This window comes from Populus trichocarpa, chromosome 2 (genome assembly GCF_000002775.5).
Source record: "Populus trichocarpa isolate Nisqually-1 chromosome 2, P.trichocarpa_v4.1, whole genome shotgun sequence".
In the NCBI taxonomy this organism is placed as follows: Eukaryota; Viridiplantae; Streptophyta; class Magnoliopsida; order Malpighiales; family Salicaceae; genus Populus; species Populus trichocarpa.
Genome location: NC_037286.2, coordinates 23,607,329 through 23,628,185, shown reverse-complemented (window position 1 = coordinate 23,628,185; position 20,857 = coordinate 23,607,329). Strand labels below are relative to the sequence as shown.

The 20,857-nt window shown below is 34.4% G+C and overlaps 4 protein-coding genes across 5 annotated transcripts; 2 read left to right on the top strand and 2 right to left on the bottom strand.

The window, feature by feature from the left end:
• The first annotated feature begins 319 nt into the window (after window positions 1–319).
• LOC7459489 (uncharacterized) lies at window positions 320–5,858 on the top strand. The gene is given in 14 exon segments (XM_024595315.2): window positions 320–909; window positions 911–1,312; window positions 1,546–1,630; window positions 1,747–1,836; window positions 2,045–2,118; window positions 2,278–2,362; window positions 2,471–2,560; window positions 3,341–3,471; window positions 3,810–3,891; window positions 3,972–4,019; window positions 4,894–4,966; window positions 5,084–5,187; window positions 5,329–5,409; window positions 5,411–5,858. Coding segments are annotated over 14 exon segments (1,827 nt in total). The 5' UTR covers window positions 320–466; the 3' UTR covers window positions 5,450–5,858.
• Window positions 5,859–6,683: 825 nt separating this feature from the next.
• On the bottom strand, window positions 6,684–11,317 carry LOC7471155 (uncharacterized). Its single transcript, XM_002301700.4, has 6 exons — window positions 11,001–11,317; window positions 9,666–9,727; window positions 9,301–9,557; window positions 8,251–8,325; window positions 8,094–8,156; window positions 6,684–6,972 (listed from the first exon to the last, which is right to left on the bottom strand). The coding sequence occupies exons 1-6, from the start codon at window positions 11,105–11,107 to the stop codon at window positions 6,928–6,930; spliced, it is 609 nt and encodes a 202-aa protein (XP_002301736.2). The 5' UTR covers window positions 11,108–11,317; the 3' UTR covers window positions 6,684–6,927.
• A 3,389-nt stretch (window positions 11,318–14,706) lies between these two features.
• On the top strand, window positions 14,707–16,370 carry LOC7459488 (acyltransferase GLAUCE). Its single transcript, XM_002303016.4, has 2 exons — window positions 14,707–15,256; window positions 15,385–16,370. Exons 1-2 carry the CDS (start codon window positions 14,822–14,824, stop codon window positions 16,273–16,275), a joined length of 1,326 nt encoding a protein of 441 aa, XP_002303052.2. The 5' UTR covers window positions 14,707–14,821; the 3' UTR covers window positions 16,276–16,370.
• On the bottom strand, window positions 16,361–20,596 carry LOC7471154 (uncharacterized). Of its 2 annotated transcripts, XM_002301758.4 has the most exons (11): window positions 20,265–20,584; window positions 19,901–19,996; window positions 19,735–19,811; window positions 19,565–19,644; window positions 18,976–19,036; window positions 18,673–18,740; window positions 18,487–18,568; window positions 17,789–17,872; window positions 17,548–17,625; window positions 17,302–17,421; window positions 16,361–16,704 (listed from the first exon to the last, which is right to left on the bottom strand). In XM_002301758.4, the coding sequence occupies exons 1-11, from the start codon at window positions 20,278–20,280 to the stop codon at window positions 16,519–16,521; spliced, it is 948 nt and encodes a 315-aa protein (XP_002301794.2). In that variant the 5' UTR covers window positions 20,281–20,584; the 3' UTR covers window positions 16,361–16,518. The 2 variants fall into 2 exon arrangements, with proteins under 2 accessions (XP_002301794.2, XP_052306271.1); XM_052450311.1 differs by lacking the exons at window positions 18,487–18,568; window positions 18,673–18,740 and having other exon boundaries at window positions 20,265–20,596.
• Window positions 20,597–20,857: the final 261 nt, after the last annotated feature.

The following is a 20,857-nucleotide window of genomic DNA, read 5'->3' as shown; positions in this document are numbered from 1 at the left end:
CTCTTCTATTTATTTTTTTTCATTTCAGCCCCTTCCCTCCTTTTCTCTTATTCTTTTTTTTAAAAAATTTATCTTTTGATTTTTTTAATAATAATTACAGTTAATTTTAAATCGAGGAAGCTAAATTATACTAGAACAGTTTTATATAATTTAATTTTAAATTTGAATTAAATAAAAAATCAGGTCTAAAGATTTTTTTTTCCCGTTAGTTCTATCCTTTTTTTTTTATTGATAATTTTTTTTTTTAAAAAAAAGAGCTAAAATCTTGAACAGAACCTTAGCTTGTGCACATTAACAAATTTCAAGCATAGTGCACGGTCGGATTTAATAACCTATGCTATAAAATCTTAGAGATAAAGTAAAGTGTCTCATTCTCCGTTGTTTAATGGATGCAGCGGCTTCACAGCTCGTTGATCAAGAAAGAAAGAAGAGCAAGAGCATCAAGCACTAATCAGTGATCAATAACATGGCAGAAGAAATCACCGAATCTCCAGATGACCCACCACCAGAAACACCGCCAACTCCACCATCTGAACCGGAATTCGACTCGAAAACCATGCGCAGAACAAAACCGGGGTTGAAGCGCCTCTTCCTCACTTTCACAGTCCTTGTCTCCTTCCTTTTAGGTTTCCCTTTTTTATTCAAATCCGTTGAGATCTACCGCTCTCCGCTTCCTTTCCACGACATCGATAGCCTCTCAAACGACGTCGTCTCCAATCCATTCCTCTTTCCTTGCCATTTCCAAGCCATTCTTGTCCCCTCCGATCCCAAATCTTCTTCAATTGACCTAAATTTAGACGAGCTTGAACTCTCAATTCGCTCTAAGATTACCAAATTAGCCTCCAAAGGAATAGCATCTCAATGCGGAGCCTGCACCAACAACTTCACTCTCTCGCTAACCCTAGACGACGGGGGATTGCACGCAATCTTCGTCTAAGTTTTACAAGTGCGGCGCGATCCGAGCCGTTGATTTGGATTTCGGTGACGATGAGAGTGTCGATGAAGCTTTGGAGTCTGCTGGTTTGGATTCTGGCGGGAAAGTGTATAGTGTGGTGGTGGTGGTGAATGGAGATGGTGTGGAGGGAGTGAAAGTGGTTGTTGGGAAGTACCGGCACGCTTGGATTGTAGGGAGGGATTGGGGAGTTGAAGAAGTGGCAGAGAGATTGGCGGAGATTTTTGTCAGAGTGTTTGTGAATGGCGGGAGAGAGGAAGGGTTGATTCATGGGGAGTTTATGCCTGTTGGTGCTGATGGGAGGATTGTTCTTTCGTTTAACTTGCTCAATGCGGATCCCAGTGATTGGACTTACGATTGGTAAGGAAGCTTCGCTTTCTTGTAGTTCTTTATAGCTTTCTGTCTAACTCGGTGGTGATTAGTGATTGAAACTAGCATCTGTGTGATTACTCGTGAAACAGGTGTCGTTATGGGTAGGTATAGTACATATACATGGAATTTGTGTTTGCTTGCTATCTTGGGAACTATTGTAAATAGGGATTTAGTTGTCTGCTCAAAGTTATCGCGTGTTCAGTTAGTCCATTGTATTGCAGGGATTTTCGGAAAATAGATGAAACTCTGTTGGCTCCTATGATTGATGCGTTGGGACCGATAGCAAACATAAGCGTGGAGAGCCAAGTAATGAATCATCCTTGTTCCTTAATGATTTATGGATTCCTGGTATTTATGGTAATTTTGTTTGCAGTTGAAATCTTACTGTGTTTCCTCTTCTTGGTGATCTTTCTTATGGATAGGTTTTGTACCATACTCCAAAGTTTTCAGTTTCTTCTTGGGATGAAAAATTAGGTGGCTATATTTTTAGTACAAAGGATCTTCCTTTCTTTGTAAGTTTCTTCATGTTCCTGAGCTTTATTTTTTGGGAAACTAGACAGTTAGACCATTTAACTTTGCTTAAACCAAACAACACCTTGGTCCCAGCCCTCAGATGATTTGATTTGGTTGTATACATTTTCTTACTTTACTCACTGATGATGGACTTTTGATCTTGTTATTTTGTCTAATGTTTCTAATGTTTTCAAATATTTTTAATAGGTGAACTCAAATGAGTGGCACTTGGATACTTCTATTGCTGCTGGTGGGCGATCGAAAATCTTGCAATTTGTGGTGTACATTCTTTTACTCAATCTCCTTCCCTTTTTCAAATGACTTTTTCGTGTTTGTTTCTGGTAACAAAGGCTTAATCTCCAGTCATTAGTTTAAGGAGATAAAAGGATTTTGTTTCATCCAAAGCTCGCTATATCAATTCTCTTTCCTTTTTGTTTCAGATATGTGCCATCTGCAAAGGAATGTCCCCTTCTTCTACAGCTTCCAAATGGAGAGATTTCTAAAACAAATGCCTTTATATCTCCAGTTAGTTATCACACATTTATTGGCTTCGTACTCAATTGTCTATCAACCAATGATTCTTACAAAATTATTGCCATACATTGTAATTTGTCTCTAAATGTCATATCACAGATGTGGGGAGGTGTCATGGTGTGGAATCCTCAAAGCTGTTCAAGGGATTCAGACAGTGAGCTTCTTGTTAGGCATATAATGTCTCCTGAGGTCAGATTTTTATCTATAAAATTATCCTAGAGCGTCTAGTCTACATATGCAATTTTTTTCATCGGCATGAAAATTGGCCTGGGTGTTCCACTTGAAACCGAAATGTTCCCAATCTTGACTCCTTTTTTATTCTATCTCATATGTCATGCCAAGTTCAGTATCTGCCCTGTTTGGCTGAAACATGCCTTCTCATTTAAATTTTATCACTGTGTTGTCAAGTTTGATAAATTGAAGTTTAAAATGATATCCAAAGTTCATTGAAGCATAACTCAAATACCAGCTAGTGGCTTTGAAACTTGTTTCATTTTGGTGGCTTCATTTGTTTTATTGTTCATTTTACAATCACACGGATTGGGTTGCTACCCGTTGGGTTTCTTATAAAACCTTATTCTAGGTTCCTGGCAATCTAGTCTACATCTATCATCCAAGTTTCTCTTGGTATACATTCAGTCAGTACTTTTGCCCTGTTATGCTTACAAAGTCTAAGGGATACTGTTGTCAAACCTGCTTTGTTTGCTAGTTGATTCGATCTCAACTTAGTGTATAAAGTTAAGAAGAGAAATAATATGCCTTTGCTGCTTATTTATTTCCAGTATTACAGAACAATCTGCAACTTTTTTTTGGGCTGGGGAATCAAAGTGATTATTATGTAATTGAGGATTGTACGAAATCGTATGTATTTGTTTCTCTAGCTGAAGTGGACTAGAAACCCGTGTTCTATTATAGCAGATTGCTTTTATTTATGTATCTCAACTTTGACGCTTGCATCTTCCGAAACAGGACCTTCAGAAAGTTTTTGAAGTTTTTGTGGGGCAATTCCGGCAACTTTTTGGTCTAAAATCTGGTAGTCTTCATGTGGGTGCAATGGGCACGTACAGTCTTTTAGCCAGTGAAAAAGGCTTCACAGAATGGTGAGAAAATGGTCAAGAATATAGGGATTAATAAATATGCTCTATTACCCGTACTTTTCATTTACTGCATATTAAAAACTAGCAATAAGTACTGCAGTAGAAGCTGAAAACAGCAATTTTCACCAGCTGGCTTTTAGTCATTGTGAAATTAATTAGTTTTGTTCTAGAATTCTTCACACCTCATTTTGTTGCTCACGTGTTTTTCTTTTACTGAATTTTTAAGACTTCTATATCTATAGAATTTGTCTATATTAATTATAAAATTCTTAATGTCTTGGAGAACTCAAAGTTGTAGCTCAACGTGAGCATATTTCTCATTGATCATAATTATTCTGCAGGGAATTGGATGTCTTGTCACGGCAACATACGTGTTTTAATATTCACTCAAGCGCCACAACTCTGGGATCTCTTTCAAAATTGGTATTTTCAAGCATTAATTACCTCACCACCATGATTTGACTAGATTCTCTGCTAAGATTATGACAAAATATTTTGTGCAGGTTCAATCATTGCCTAGGATGATTATTATGGATGAGATAGGAAAGCAGGTCGGTTGTCAGATGGATGCTTGTTTCTGTTATTTGTTTTCCCATGAGCACCGCATCCGTAATTGCTAGTGGATTAATTTATGTATGCTCTGTGAGTTTAGAGGATAAGGAACCTGTTTGTTTTGCTTTCCAAAATGCATTCCAGATTTTGAAAGAGAATACATATTCAAAATTTCATTTGGTATCAATCAGTAATTTATGTTTTGAAAATTTTAATTTGTATTTTACTGTAAAAAATGAGAATTCAGAAGAGTATCAATTGGGCTGCTTTCTGACAATATCATGACTTGTAAATCTCCTTGAGTATTTCTTTAAGCATTTATTTTTTAGTCCTAATAAAATGAGGATGTAGTAAATATTTCTTATTTTTGAGCCAAGACTTGTTATGACCTTTTTTGGATTTTATAAAATAATTTCCTTTTCGAAGTCTTTTTAAAATTATTTAATTTTATCAAAGAATTATCTGGTATCTAAATATCTATTCTTTTTGTTTTTTGGCCATAAATGGTCTCTGTAATTTTCAATCAAAGTCTCTTTTATGGAAAAGTTCATTTCTTTTAAAACAAAATCAATTCCTATTCCTAGAAGGTTCCTCCCGATACAAACAGTGCATCTTAATTTCCAGATAAGCAGGAACGTGGGACCAACTCTGTTACTGTAACATGTAATCACATTGTTCTTTCTCATGCTAAATTACAGAGTATATATTCTATGTTAGTCTTGGCCATTTCATTCCCAAGGCTTGTTAATCTTTGTATTCCAAATTTACCTAATGATTTTTTTCCTGGAATTTACAATTGTCATTGCTTATTATCCTTTGAATCTTGTCCTGATTGAGTTGTCATTTGTCGTGATATTTCATCTCTTTGTACAGGTAAAATTTTCCCTTGAAGCAGCAAAATTAGCTCGAGTTAACGCCTCTCTTGGATTTTACGATGCTTCAGCTGGTATGTTCCTATGCACTACTTTGCAGTTCCATTCTTGTTCCTTCTGATGAGGATTTCCTGTCAAAACTTTGAATCATCAAGGGGAGCCTAAATATGAGTTTAATCTTGTTGTCTCAGTGTCCTCAAGACAAGCAAGATCTTTGGCAGAGGATGCCTTCTTCCACCCATCAATCATGTCTGTCAGCTACTACTCGTTTGAGCACTGTTTTGCAGTGTACTCGGTATGTTTCTGAGAGCTATTTTTTTTGTTCCTTTATCCTATTTGAGTTTCCTATACTAACATATTTCTGTAGAATACCACAGTCAAGTTTTTTAATAGCCCAGATTTATTCTTACACTTGGTTTTGGTACTATTTCCACAGCCATTCTTCTTGCCAGTTTCAATGCATGTCCTCCTTGCTGCATTAAGAGAATGGAGAAGATACAAGCAAGAAAAGGCAAAGTTACTTGCTATGGAAGGCTAAAGAAAAGGTGGCATCTTAGTTACTAGCCGTGGAAGTGATTTTTCATGAACAAGGCCCCATCTGCCGGGAGAGAAGGGTTCCAGATGACATCGCAGAGGCAATTCAATGAGCAAGGGGCTGCACTTTGGGTATTTATCTTCCAGTTTGGCTTGCTGCGTGTATCTAATCATTTGCTAATACTTACAGGCCACGTCCTAGTTCCTTCCAAAGGTTTTAAACCCCATCACAAATGCCAAAAAATACCAAACACCCAAGGAAGAAAACTGTTCACAATACAAGCAATCATTGAATCCATTTGACCCAGTGAAGGCTTATTAGAGGCTTTCTATTTTCTGTGACAATGGAGGAATCGATTGTTTCCTGAGAATTTTCTTGGAGCTGCTGTGTTTATTAGAGGGCTATTTAGTGAAGAAGCTCAAGTTTTTTTATTTTATTTTATTATAATTAGGTAATTAAATAATATATTTTTTTAGTTCAAATGTATTTCAAAAAACACTTTAAAATGCAAGACAAACACACTACTAGAGGCAACTAAATGGTGGCAGACTCATTCTTCTTTACAACTCTTGATGGAAAGCCAGCTTTTATGGTAAGCACCTAGTAATTCATAGCACAGTTCAATGTAATTGCACAAAATTGATTCTCGCAAGGAAAAGTGTAATGTAAAATCGAAAACCTCTAAATAAATTTAGAAGGTTCTTAGATATTTTGTCACCAAGTCAGGAACTTAGTCTCGAGCTAGGATGGTCGCTTTTTAATTTTTTTTTAAAAATATATATTAACATAATTATTTTTTATATCATTATATAAAATACAATTTGAAAACACAAAACAATAATAATTTAAAATAATAAAAAATTAAAAAAAGATCAATTTTTCATAAAATATTTTTGAAACGACGTCTGTATGATGTTTTTGTTTAGTTTCAATTTAAATTTAAAATTTAAATAATATCTTAATTAAATAATATCTCAATTAATTTCATCAAATGAGGAACATTGATTAAATATTTTTGTTTGGTTCCTATTTAAAATTTAAATTTAAATAATATTTTAATTAATGAACGAATTTTCATACAGTTCTTCGATGTATTGTCATCAAGAGAGGAACATACTCCCAAATAAAATTATATTTTTGTTCAATTATCTTGATTAATTAATAAATTTCCATGCTCCCAAGTGGGAAGAGGTTTAAATTTTAAGAGCTTGAAAAACAGAAACAGCCCAAAAACACATGCAGAACAGCAAAAAAGCTAAAGGAAGCACAAAGATTGCACCAATTTAAGGTTGTACCTACTATCTAATATCCATAAAATCCAAAGGAACCAAGACGAAAAGAGCTTCTACCTTCGTCGAGAGTTAGCCACTCATACTGGTTTCACAATAATTAACCGGAAAAAGACACTGTAGCAACACTAGGGAAAACAGAGGGGAGATGTTACATGAAGGCCTGCACCAAACGGGGTGAACAAACCAATAATACATCGTCTCCAAAATCTCAGCCCCTTGATTCTAACGCTAAGAGTATTTTCTTCCTTGGGCCCTGAAACCACCAAAATGAACCAAACATCTGATCAGGAATAAAAAAGTGGAAGCAGACCATCAGAGCATTTCGAATTGTAAACAACATACAGAAAGTCGAAGGGAGAGAAAAGCTAAGAAGGCAGGTGGGTGCCTAGTAGAGTGTATAAACAAGGCATATCACATTATTGTGAAGTATCATGGTGCACGTGAGGCCTTCCAGTTTCTAGCATTCATGCATGCTTTTATCATGCAAGAAAGGCATAACCAGAACTAAATGACAACAGACTGTTATCATGCTTTTATCACGCCTTTCTTTTAGATTAATTTGCAAATGTGGGGGGGCGCGCAACAAAAGGCTTTGGATGACATCTTCGAACTAAAATGACATCAGACTGTTATAAATCAAAGAAATATTAAATCCATGCAATTTGTGAAGGGCAAAAAAGGGAGAAAAGTAAAATCATAATGTTATGACAAGTGAATGCCTCATCCCAGAAGCAATTGCCTTCAAGTTGAGATCAAAAATGAGATTTCTATTTGACAAATGAAGTGATTAAAGAAGATCACATAATAATAACAGTCATTCATAAAAATACAGCAGAGTCCTGGTCTAATAGCACAGCATATTATGCAAAAAAAACAAAGACATCATTCCAATAGTTGAAAACAGCACAAGTATTACTATTCTTGTTTGTTTGGGTTTTTTTTTTTTTTTTTGTGCACGTAGGGTTGAAGGGAATAGTGTTTGTGAGGAAGAGAGCAGGTGATTGAGAAGGCAGATTATGGTCAAAATTCTCTGATCCCAACAAATCTCTTCACTCAAAAGGATCCAAGGATTTTAGATCATTTTAAAGAAAACCCCTTCATCCTAACTTAGCAACTTTGATCCAGATTAAAAGTTTTTTTTTATGCACCCAGCTACTATACTTGTTGAAAACACAATGCTTAAAATGATGACAGCAAGTTAGGATAAGTCTTAAAAAGAAGACGGAAACTGGACATTAGACAGTTGCCTGAGTTACTGATCTCTGAGATGATCTCTCTCTCTGAATCCTAATGATCAAGAACTACAGACTTTCAATAGAAAAAATCAGCCATGATTTAAGCATATCCTGGCCAAGAGATCAAGCTTGAGTTTACCATTGGTATCCCTAAAGCCTTCAAGTCTTCATCATTCATGTGTACAAGAGCTGTCATATCCACCTGTATATATTGGAGCATGTTAATAATCAAGAGAAAACTCCTGAAGATGATATGCAAGTGCACATATTTTAAGTATAAAAACAAAAAATTGTACCTCCTCAGCTTGAAAAGTAATGAGATATTTCTCAAGACCCAATGACTGCAAAAAGCCATCCACAGATGAATCCGTCTGCAAAAAAGATTAAAGAGTTAGAAATAGCAAAACAGGTCTGCAGTAATGATTTTACAGGCAAACAGAGGTTTCTCAACTCTAATGACATGTTATAACCCAACTTGGAATTTTAGGCAATAACAGCATAGTAGAGCCATCCCAGAATGCTCTTCTTATGTGAACGCCTTTTTTTTCTTTCAACTTAAAATTAATAGAAGGCTTTGCCTTATCACCCTAAAGGATCAATAAACAACACTAGGCATCATGATTAACTGCCAATCAATGAACTGTTTGGAAATAAATACACAACGCAGAAAGCATAACACAACTAAGTGATCCTATAATGACATGTCTACAAGAACTTCCTGGTATCTAGTTGTCATGGAATGCATACCTAAACATTTACTAATGCTGAAGTTTAGTACAAATTCAATTGCTTCAAGCAGTTCCTGTTAGCTAAAATCATTAATTGTCGCAGCAGTCTATAATTTTTCACCATAGCATCAACTGATCAAGATTGCAGTCAATTGACAGATCACAAAAAGGGGAAAAAATGGAAAAAAAAACTGCCTCTACCACAGTGCATCAAGGCACCTAAGCATAATCAAAACCTCTAACTAGACAGAGCAGAGTTCCTTCATTTGTTTTTAAAGTGATAAGTTGACTGATAAAACTAATAAACTCAAGGGCCAGCGCAAACGTTTTCCTTCTTATAGTCTTTCCAAATTGACTGCGAGCTTAATACCTGAGGTTCATAATTATTCAGACACAATATTACAAGCTCACAACTCTCCAAAACTTCATTCAAAATTGAGAAAGTTCTTCGAAACATGCATATGACTGAATGACATAAACCCAAGCTAAAAAGGTAGCCTGAACAATAATTTCTAAATATCAATAAATCAGAAAATTTAGGCCTCAGCATTAATGGAAAACATCAAGAAAACAAAAGCAGTGCAAACACTTGATGAGAGAATAAGATAAGATTTATGCCTTCTGCTGATATCCTTTTCTAGAAACCACATTGGCAGTTTTTTTAATCTCTGGTTCAGGAGCTTCAACAGCAACACTTCTCCTGGCTGGTTTAGCAACAGCTATTTTTGGTTTGGGTGGATCAACATTTGCTGGCTGTGAATTCATCGTCCCCGATAGTTTTTCACGCAGATCCCGCACACCTGAACGGGGAGACGCTTGCTGGAAACTTTTCCTTTGGAGCTTTAACCGAAGATCTCGAGCATCAATTTTGTGATCTTCACAAGTCATTAAGAAAAAGTCATGAGAAAATATAGTTGATTTAGTTGCATCCAACAATAGCAGCAATTTTTAGGTCCAGTAATTCTGTCATAGTCAATCCATACTTGAAACACGTGGTCCACCATCATCATAGAGATCATGTTCCCATTTATCATCTTGCCTCTGCCTGCAAATAATGTGATATGAACTCAGTGATACTGTTTTGGATATCGGGACACTCGAGAACAATATGACAACAACCGGGATAACAGTTATATAAGAGCATCATTATGAAAGAGATTCATTCAATTTACAATGGATAAAAAATAAAAGAAAAAGAAAAAGAAAATAGAGTCTGGTAGCAAAAGACATGTACTCTCATAAGGCATAACCCATGCAACAAATGACTTGATTTGGAAGAGAAAAAAAAAACAAGAGTCTGTTAGGTTTGACCAATGAAAAGTAACTATTAACTTCGAGTCATCAATCAAAAGTCATTTTACATAAATAACTTATGATAAAAAAGAGTTCAGATAGAAGTATGTTTGGCAACAAATGACTCAAAACAATTTTTTCGTTTAAATAGCTAATATAAGAATCAAGAAACTTAAAGTTAAAAACTTTAACTTGTCACTAAAGCAAACTTTTGACCCAATTTTACAACATTTATTAGATTTAAGTCCAAAATCATTTCTAACCAAACATGTTTATAACTTTTCTTTGAGTCAAAAGTTACAAAACAACTTGAATCGTTTACTAAAAGCCATACCGAATGGAACCCAAATATAGAAAGCAGATTATCACAAGTCCTTTTGTTGCAGAGCCTATAATTGATATAACCAATTGCAGCTTTTCGCTTGACTGAAAAATCAGCTCACCCATACAGAGCCTATAATTGATATAACCAATTGCTCTACTCTGATAAACTATCTCAATCTCTCACATACAGCATGGAAAGTGAATCTACATGTCCAGAAACTCCCACACTTTTCCCAAAAAAATATGCAACTCCCAAGACGCTTATTCATATTTTAGGCATCAAAAGAACAGGCGTATCTTCATCCACAAACATTCAATCTTCTCACACAGAAACAAGTAGCCAAAATCAACAGTTAAAACAAGACGATCATATCACAGAGTGAGAATCGAATACCAAGCTCCCGGGTCTTTAATCTCTACATGTATGAACATAAACTAATAAAACTCTCTTTGGAGCAATTCCCAACATAATTCCCTAGCGAAGCGCCGATTCTCATTTTTATTTTACAATGTGGACGAAGCTAAACGCTTAGCTCAACTGTTTTTCTTCCGGTGCTAAAATACAGATTCTCACTGTAAATATTAACTTTTTTAACCCAAAAAAACCTCCACAAACCCTAAATTCTCCTTAATAAATCAATAAAATCTAACATAAATTAAAATTCAAGTAAGGTGAAACAGTAGAGAAAGGGAAACAAAACCTTTTGCCAGTAATATGACGGAGGCGAGCGGAGTCGCCGATGGAATTGCCGTTAAGGCGATCCTTTATTGAAGTCTTCGCTGCAGCGTCTACGCGATCAGCATACATAGTTAAAACCCTAACCCTAATTTGGCGAATTGGAGAATTTTAGAACGTGATTTTGAGCCCGAAGAGAGAGAAGCAAACCCTATCAAAAAGCAGTCGCTTCTTTGTTATCGGGGAAGGTGGGATTTTGAATTCTCGGAAAATAAATAAATAAAAGGAACTGAGATTTATTGCTTAAAGTTTATTTAGTTTACTTTTTTGTGAGAAAATAAATAAATGTTACTGCTGAATGCTAATTAAAGACGTGGAAAGGGGAGAAGGGACTGTAATGGAAATTTATGCTTTCGCCCCTTATGTTATTTTGTGTCGTACCCGTTGTTTTTAAAACTTTATAACTTGATTTAGGGTGTGTTTGTTTTTTAGGTAATTTTTGTGGTTATGATTTAAAAAAATAAGTTTAAAAAAGTGTGATTAGATACTTATTTGATAAAAATTATGATTGAAGTTTATGTACAGCAAAAAACATATATAAAATGTTTGGTAGTTGTGTGATTGCGGTTGATTTTTAAAGTGTTTTTTACTTGAAAATGTATTATAATAACGTATTTTTATTTTTAAAAAAATATTTTTGATATCAGCGTATCAAAATGATCTAAAAATACTAAAAAAATATTATTTTGAAGCAAAGAAAAAAATAAAATATTTTTAATTTTTTTTCAAATGCGTGAAACGCAAAAACAAACAGTGTTTTACGAAACTTAGTTGAAAAGATACATAAAAACTGCTTCATGAAAACTGCATTTCAAACTCAATTTTTTAATAAATCCCACAGTATAAAATGCAGTTTTTATAGTTACTAAATAGCTTATTGTGTTTTTTGCACCATAAATGCAAAAACCTTTAGGAGTTGAATGATGGTAATGTTAGTGTATTTTTTTTATAAAAAAAAATATTATTTTGATATAAAAAATATTAAAAATAAATCAACGAATTGTTTACCTAGTTTTATTTGAATTTATCATATCATAAGTAATTGAGGTTTTTTAACAAGTCAAGGTTGGGTCAATTTCCTCTAATGTTTTATGCATTCGCCCGTCATTTTTTTTTTCACACCTATAATAAGTTTTTTATTTTTTTTTTATCTTCTTGGCATGTCTTCTATGTATATTTTTTTTTTATTATTGTTTCTTTCTATTTTGTGAAGGTTTGTTAGAATTATAATCATTATAGATGTGGAAATTAATTTATTTTCGTTCATGTTCATGTCCATGCCCATGACCTCTACCATGACCAGAATTATAATTATTATTATATCTCATAACATTCACTTCAGGGAATAGAGCTAAACCAATTGGTTGTGATTCATGATTTTTGATTAAAAGTTTATTATTTTGTTTAGCCATAATTAAGACGTGAAATCAATTTAGAGTATTTCTTAAAACCTTGCTCTCTTTATATTATTGTCATAAGAGCACATTTGAGGCGTCAAAAGGATATAATATTTTTTTTTCTAACATATCTCCATCAATGATATTATCTTCATATAATTTCAATTTAGAACTAATATTAAATATTGTAAAATTATATTCACATGCGGATTTAAAATCCTGCAATCATAAATGTATTTAATCACAACGAGCTTTTAGGAGAATAATTGTCCTTTGATAATCATATTTTTCTTTCAAGTTTTGCCAAAGAATAAGAGGATATTTGATTGTGAGATACTCAATTTTAAACTTTTCTTGAAGATGATGACATAAGAAAATCATGACATTTGCTATATTTTGACTAGATGTTTCATTTCCATCTTTAATGGTGTATCCAAGACCTATGGCATCCAAATGAATTTTGGCATCAAAGAGTACCCAAAAATAAATAATTCTTACCTATAATATCAAGTGTTATAAGTTACTTCATGAAATATTAAAATTGTTAGAAATTTGGTTTAAACGTTATAATAAATATTCGGAAAAATATTGAATAAATTTGTTATGAAATTCAAAAAAATTATGATTCACTTAAATAATTAGAAGGATTAGATAAAAAAAAAAAACATACCTTCTACTATTTATCCACAAATCAAATATAATTATTTGTTTTAGCATGAAAGTAAGAAGCAATTATGTTCATAACATATTATAAAACTATATATTTAAAACTTGACAATATACTCAATAAAGAGTAAATGGAATAAATAAGAACAATAGAGATCATGGAAACAAAAAGAGAGCATTCTTATTTCATGTAATCTTATAAATATAGTCATACCTCGCCATTATCTCAACAATGTTTTTATTTATAGTCTAATGTATATTAATATTTGTAAAATTCAAATGAATTTGAAGATGATAAATGAACCTTGAAGAGGTGGAAAATATACATCCATATGTAATATATGATTTCACAACAACTTTTGTAATTTTCCTCTATCAATAATTTTTTTTAACATAATCCTCTTTCTTATCTTATATTTCTTAAAAAAAACCATCATAAGTTTGCCTAATAATTCAAACCTGCTTGTTTTTATTTTAGTGTATGTGGTATTGTGGTAGCTTTCGTTATTGCGGTTCTAAAAAAATAGATTTAAGAAAAATATTTTTAGTAATAGTTTAAAAAAATATATGTTTGGTTAAAACTGTTGTTACATGAACTTTTACATATAAAATAAATGAAAAATAGGTCTCAATGGATGAAAAATAAGTTATTTTAATTTATATAAAATTAAGATTTGAAATATAATTATATGTGGTGTTCAATGCAAAAAAACAAAAAAATATTTTACTAACCAAATGATATTTTCTCATTAGCCAGGTGAAAAATAAAAACTATTGTAATATCAAATAGTGTTTATCCATACATGAATTCTTTATTCACCTTGAAACTCAGCTATAAAAATATGATACATATAAATATTGCAGTTTGGTTAATAAATTAACGTGATTTTTTATATAATTAAATTATAGTGTGTTTAGATAATTAAAGTCAACTGAAGCATAAAAAGCTAAAAAAAAAGGGATCAAATATAAAAGAAGTGAAACTTGTGGGACATAATTGAACATTTTCACATCACGTGAACAATGAAAGTGTGAAAAGATTTTTTTAAAAATAATTTTGGTTTTTGATTTATCTATTGTATTTTTAAGAACAACATAAAATTATTTTTTGTAAATGTTATTGAAGTATAATAACAAATAAGACGTAAATAAGAATAAATAAAGTTCAGCAGCTAAAATAAAAATAGATAAAAATCTAAATTATTCAAAGTTGAAAAATGATAGATAAATATAGTTTTTTATATTTGTTTTTATGTTTTAAAAGTATTTTTGAAAAAAATTAATTTTTTTTTATTTTTTTATTTCAAATTAATATTTTTTTTGTGTTTTCAAATTATTTTGATGTGTTGATGTCAAAAATAATTTTTAAAAAGTAAAAAAATATTATTTTAATATATTTTCGAGTAAAAAACAATCACAATCACACTCCTAAATAATCACAATCACACTCCTAAATAATATTTATTTATTTGTACTAATATTAATGAAATTACTATTTTATTCTTAAAAAAAACATCTAATATAATGGATATTTAAGTCTACGCCTTTTACGTTTCTCTTCTTTATGTTCATGTTGACCTAAGAAACTACTCTTTCATTTAATACAGAAACTACGCACAGTTACATTTCTATATATCATAAATGGTAAGGAAATGAAGGTTCAATATTTAAGCGAGCACAAAATGAAGAAGGGAAGGCAAGGTGAGAAAACTCAACGAAAAACATGGAGGGGGTGAAGTTGGTGGAGAAAGTTGTGATTGTACCAGAGATGCCCACAAATCGAAGGCGAATTTTCTTATCAAACTTAGACTTGCCTCTTGTTGCATATCAAGAATCCGTTTCCTTTTATGATCCTCCAGAGAACAAAATCAGCTTCTCTGAATCTTACAATACCCTTTACCGTGCGCTCCGTTCTTTGCTAGTGCCTTACGACTTTTTTGCTGGACGGCTTGTGCCAGCTTTGGAAGATAACAGTAGGTTGGAGATTGACTGTAATGGTGCTGGTATTGTTGTTGCTGCAGCTAGAACTGACACCAGATTGAGCCACCTTGGTGGGCTCTTTGCACCCAAACCAGATTTCAAACAGCTGGTGGCTTTCTTGCGTGAAGAGGGAGAGGATGAAATGGAGTTCAAAGACAAGCCCCTTCTTTATATACAGGTTCAACTACTACCATTACTTGTTAGCTTTTGTTTTTCCTTTCCCTTTTCCATCTTAAACGTCTTACAAAATGGATTTCTAGGAGACATTTTGTTCTGATTTAAAAGCTTAATCTTCTGTTTTGATAGTTGACACAGTTCGGATGTGGAAGTTTAGCACTTGCCTCCCGGTACAATCACTGTGTCTTGGACGGGGCTGCTGCCAGGGATTTTGAGAAAAACTTGGCTGCATTCACTCGAGGTGATGATTTGGTCATAGTTCCAAATCCTGATCGAACAATCTTCAAAGCTAGGAACCCACCAAGAATTAGTCACCCACACCATGAGTACTCCAAACCCAGTGAAACTAGAGACAACTTTTTCTCAGTTGGAGGCAAAAGGTGCACTAATGTCATGCACTTTAGTACTCCACATAATACGACTCATTTGATCCATATCCCCCCTCAACGCATTGCCAGCCTAAAAATGGCAGCCCTCAAGGATGGGAAATTGAAAAAGTGCACCACTTTTCACGCCATAGCTGCAAAGGTATGGAAGGCAAGGAGCATTGCAACAAAGATTCATGATGAGGTATGTAGCACAATGTTGTTTCCAGTTGACGTGAGAAGAATTGTGGTGCCACCAGTTCAAATTGGATTTGCTGGGAATGCTTTGGTTCCCGGATGTGCACGAGCAAGTTTGAGAGAACTCAAGGACAAAGAGGATTCTTACATTGTAAGGAAAGTGCAAGAAGGGGTAGAGAGATTCGATGATGAGTATGTGAGGTCTGGGATAGATTGGTTAGAGGTCCACAGAGGGACGCCTTGCAATGAGAATAGCTTCTCATTAGTGGCATGGTTTCGGCTGGGGCTAGAGGAAGATGTATTTTCTTGGGGGAAACTTAAATATGCTACTCCAGTTGTGTTAAAACCTGGTTTGGTCTTCCTGTTGCCTGGACTAGAAGGTGATGGAGGCCTTAATATTTGCCTGGACCTGCCTGATGATCAAGTGGACGAGTTCCACAGATTATTGATGGAATAATTACGAAATACATACAGTACTTGGCTAGCAATTTCAAGTTGTAGCTACGCTTGCAGTAGCTTAATTTGTGGTATATCAATAAAAATGATTAGAAGGAGAGCTACGCTGCATTAGACTGTAAGATTAACACACACACACACACACCAATGTCTTGTATATTTTCTTCTCGTTTCGATTATCTCCAAGTTTACAACTTGATTAAGAATCGAGAAAGTAACCTGATGTAACACCTATTATGATATCTTACGGATTGGAGAGAAGTCCAAAGAAAGGATTCGACATTGCAGACTTTATCTCCAGTCCTGCTGAGTTTAGAACAGCCAAGTCAACCTTATCACGAGGAAGAAACAAGAATTTGTCCTCTTCGATTCTTTCAAACCCACATAGTTCAAGAAACTCAACGCCTCCTCTCAATCTTCCAACCCTACTCTGCCACCATATAAGGGGAAAATTATTAGAAAAATATAAGCAAGGGGTACTCATCATGGTTATAAAACTCGATTCAGCTTAACAAGTCAAACCGGTAACCCGTCAACCCAGAACTTGTCTCAGGCAGGATTTTATTCCCAACCAGATTTGTTTTTACCAAAACATATATCATAGTTACTGATAGAAAAATAGAGCACTTCATCACACAGTAGTGTTTATAGAACAACATGCAAGTTCAATCATCTACTCTAGAAAGAAAATTTGGATATATTTGAGCTTTCTTTAATGTGAATCTGAAGTTAAAAACATGAAACGCATACGAAGACTACCGAGAGGTACAATGTGAAGTTTTCACAACAGTTAAATGCCTTCACAATCAGTGCTCAATGTGAATATGACATGGGATGCAAAGTTCTTGGTCATGAGCAAGAGGATGTGCTCAAACTGTGTTTGATGCTGTTAGCCGATGGATTATTCAGTATGCCCGGAGTTGCGGTGACAATCCATCCCAATGGTTCAGCCCAAATTAATGGAAAAATTCAATTCTTCTGGAGGATATATATGGTCTCAACATCATCAATCAAGCAAGTGTCTGACCTGGAATAATGGATTACCAATGCGAATTTTCCTGAATTTTTCCTTGTCAGGATTCTGTGCAACATTCCCAACATATACAAGAAGAGTTTGAAAGGCCCTTTTGACTCTGGCATCGTCATCCTACACCAAGAAAAAAGAAGTTCAGTCCTGTGAACCAAACACAAAGACCTTGATTAAAATCTAGGATTGGCATCTCTTTTGCCTTTTTACCATGTATGTATACGTTAAAGAACAGAAGTCATTTACCTTGTGACTGCGCTTGAGAGACCGTAAACATTCTCTTAACTGCTCTACTTTTGAGACAGAGGCAACGCTGACATAGTTCTGCAATTTAAATGTTATCATGAGGAGACTATATATGTACCAGATTTTCTTTTAAAACAAGAGGTACAGCGGGACATGTCCGCTCTGTCTCCGTCTCCGTTATCCTTGTGTCTTTTATCTCAAGATAGTAATCAAATGCCACTTAAAGATCTTAACACCACACCTTTTTATCATGTGTGGAAGGGCTAGAAAGTTTTGTAGCTGTATGGCTTACTGATGGCAATCCAAGCATCCGCCTTCGTTCGTTCTGTGAAGAAAAGCAGAAAGCTTTCAAGGCCCAATAACAAGAAAATGTTCACGAGTCAGAAGAACAGCTTAATTCTGGACTGAATCTATACAATGAGGATCAAAATGAATCATAAGATAGATGATGCAACATTCTTCATGACAGTTTACAATACTAATCCAAAGGGATGACTTCTTAAATCAATGCTAATAAACCTGGAATTCTCTTAACTATTCAGGGATCATCACTTGCTTTCTCACATAGCAGACGACCTTAATTACCGGGTGTCCCTATTCTGCTTCTAATTACGATATACCTATAATTTTATGTCTTTCTTTCCTTTCCTTTTTCCTTCCTCCTTTTCAAAGTCTGGCAAGGACAATACCGTTATGAGACGAGGATTGCTAGGACAGAGGGGACAGGGGACATGTCCAACTGTCTTTTTTTGTTTTGAAATGACAGAAACCCACTTCAAAACTGTTCCATCCTTCTAACCAAGGCTTCTGTTCCTTTTATATCCGTCTCTTCTATCCCACGACACTAACCAAAAACAATATGATAGCAACTGATCATGCATAACCTTGTCTCATACACATTGAGTAACAGAAATATTTCTTCGATGTGGCAACGGAAACCTTATCAGCTTCAAGTTTCTGACGAACTTTCTCCCTTGCTCTTTTCTCTTCCTCTTTCTCTGCTTTCCTCGAGGCTAAATAACTGGTAAAAACAAATACATTCAAAGGTTCAGACGCAGCACGACAGAGAAGGGACAAACTAACATACACTACAATACACAAAGCAGCCACAGGTTAAGAACACACCGTTTTCTTTCATTATCCTCAGCAATTCGCTTTGCCTCATGGATTTCCTTACCAGCTCGAATTCTTTCCTGTAACACATTTAGCAGCTAGATTTCGCAAATGAAAAGGCCCCATATAAATCTAAAATTTATATAGCGAATCACACCATGTGGAGCACACATGAATTCACAGATCAACAGGGAAAAGAAATACGAAGAGAAACAGCTTTGGTGCGAAGAGCTAAGCAATTAATATTTACTGCAAGCATGATGGACATATAGTCGAAGCAAGATCCTGGTAACAAGCAGGATAAATGCACTGTACCTTCTCCCTTTCTCGTTCCAATCTCTTTTCTTCATCTTCCTTCTCCTTCCGAGCTTGATTCCTGAATTCATAATATATTTTTTTAAATGAAATAAAAAAACAAAATGGAAATTCAGATATCATATTAAATTATTTACATATGTTCGCTGAGTGTAAGGTAATTTTTATATACTTAAACATTGCTGGTGTCTGAACATTTTACTAAACAAAAAATCTCTTATTATTTTACAATAAATCATAGTACTTTGGTTTTCAAAATTCCACTCATTGAATTGGAATCCCTTCATATTCTTTAAGGAACATCACCGTTATGTTTATTAAATCTAAATTACGGAATTTAAACTGAACGGTCATGATTGGTATATATGATCATAAATATAACAATAAATGTTTAATTAAAAAAATATAACAATAAATTAACTTATTATTTTATTCCTCTCACTTAATCCAAATCATTAAATTCAAAATCAATAATAAGATTTGAAATATAATCAACCATATTCTTTTAGTAATAAGATAGGATTTATGACATGAAAAAAATAAAGAAAATTATTATATATTAGTATATATGATAAATCATTAAACAAACCTTAATTCTTGTGCTTTTATTTGCATTTCCTCCGTAGTTTGAATTGGCTGAGGAGAGTCGATATCAATGTTCACTGCTATCTGGAAGCAAATTCTTGACACTAAATATGGTAGAAGGAAGAACCGATCACCAAGATTTGAAAAGAAAAGAAAAGAAAGAAAGAATCATACCAGGGGCATTGGATCGATGCTTGGTTCATTCTCGTGATCAACGATCCAATTTATGGCAGCTTCAATGTCAGTATTGCCTGAAGAAGAAATATTTTCAACTTCATATACAAACGTAGCTCTAAGCACACATCGAAAAAATGCCAACAGTGTATTCAAAAAAGGTCACCAGAACAATGAAGTGCTTTCGCAGCTTGGATCCGTGGGAAACCCATGTCTTCAAGTTCCTTAAGCAATCGCTTGTTTGCTTCCAAGACACTCAATTCTGCATGAGAGATGAGAAAGAAGAATATACGTAACTCTAGAACATGCTACATGTAGAGAATTATATATATTCGATTATTATGTATGATCAAGTGTAGCAAGAATTAGCAAATAATATTATAAGAGATATATTTGGCATCCTAGCTAGGAAGGATGGCTCCAGTTACAACAGATGATCAAGATGTTTTGGAAGCTCTGAAACATGAAAGATTGATAAATTTGTAAAGAGAAGAAAAATCTTAATCATTATGAATCATGGTGCATCGTACCCTGTAGAGACTCCATTGAATTAAGGAGGTGCCTTTAATGGAGTGATCAATAAGCAGGTGATTGTTGTAGAAAGAGAATTAGAGAGGTAGCTAGCCAAGTGTTGTTGTAAATGGCTTGTAGCTAGCTGGTTTCGTTTAGAACTTAGACGTACGTGAGAGAAGCCTTGCCACCCACGCATTGTAAAGAGATTGATTGGATAGCTTTTTTGGATTCCAATCATGGAAAGGAAAGCAAAACACTAGCATGTTCTCTCTTTTTTGATGAATCTAGCATGTTCACTCTTCCTCTTCCAAACCTTCTCCTCTACTTCTCTGTCAAGAAAAGAACCCCTTCGACTCGCAAGCCTTTCGCCGCTTTATTGAACCGGTAAACCACCCTGACTACGGTCAACAGCCCAACCGAACCTCTCCCTTCTTTCTCTTAGCCGAACCCTTCAAGGAAGTAGCTGAACTTTCTCCGGGCCAAGTCCAGCCAAACCCAATCAAGCCCTTTCTAAGCCTAGCTCAAACCTAACCCTCTTTCTTAGCCCAACTGAACCCTCTCCAATCTTTGCCCAACCAAACTTTGCATCTATGTCACCCTCTCTCACCAA

Bases quoted from the DNA above. Each gene is read 5' to 3' on its own strand.
- LOC7471154 (XM_002301758.4), bottom strand. The intron at 19,812-19,900 runs GTGACCTTTTTT...TTTCTTCTTCAG, and splicing joins GAAAGCACTTCATTGTTCTG to GCAATACTGACATTGAAGCT. The intron at 19,037-19,564 runs GTTTGTTTAATG...TTATGAATTCAG, and splicing joins ATAAAAGCACAAGAATTAAG to GAATCAAGCTCGGAAGGAGA.
- LOC7459488 (XM_002303016.4), top strand. From the start codon at position 14,822: ATGGAGGGGGTGAAGTTGGTGGAGAAAGTTGTGATTGTACCAGAGATG. The intron at 15,257-15,384 runs GTTCAACTACTA...CTGTTTTGATAG, and splicing joins AGCCCCTTCTTTATATACAG to TTGACACAGTTCGGATGTGG.
- LOC7471155 (XM_002301700.4), bottom strand. From the start codon at position 11,107: ATGTATGCTGATCGCGTAGACGCTGCAGCGAAGACTTCAATAAAGGAT. The intron at 8,326-9,300 runs GCATAAATCTTA...TCTTTTTTGCAG, and splicing joins GAAAAGGATATCAGCAGAAG to ACGGATTCATCTGTGGATGG. The intron at 6,973-8,093 runs GTAAACTCAAGC...TGGTGGTTTCAG, and splicing joins AGGCTTTAGGGATACCAATG to GGCCCAAGGAAGAAAATACT.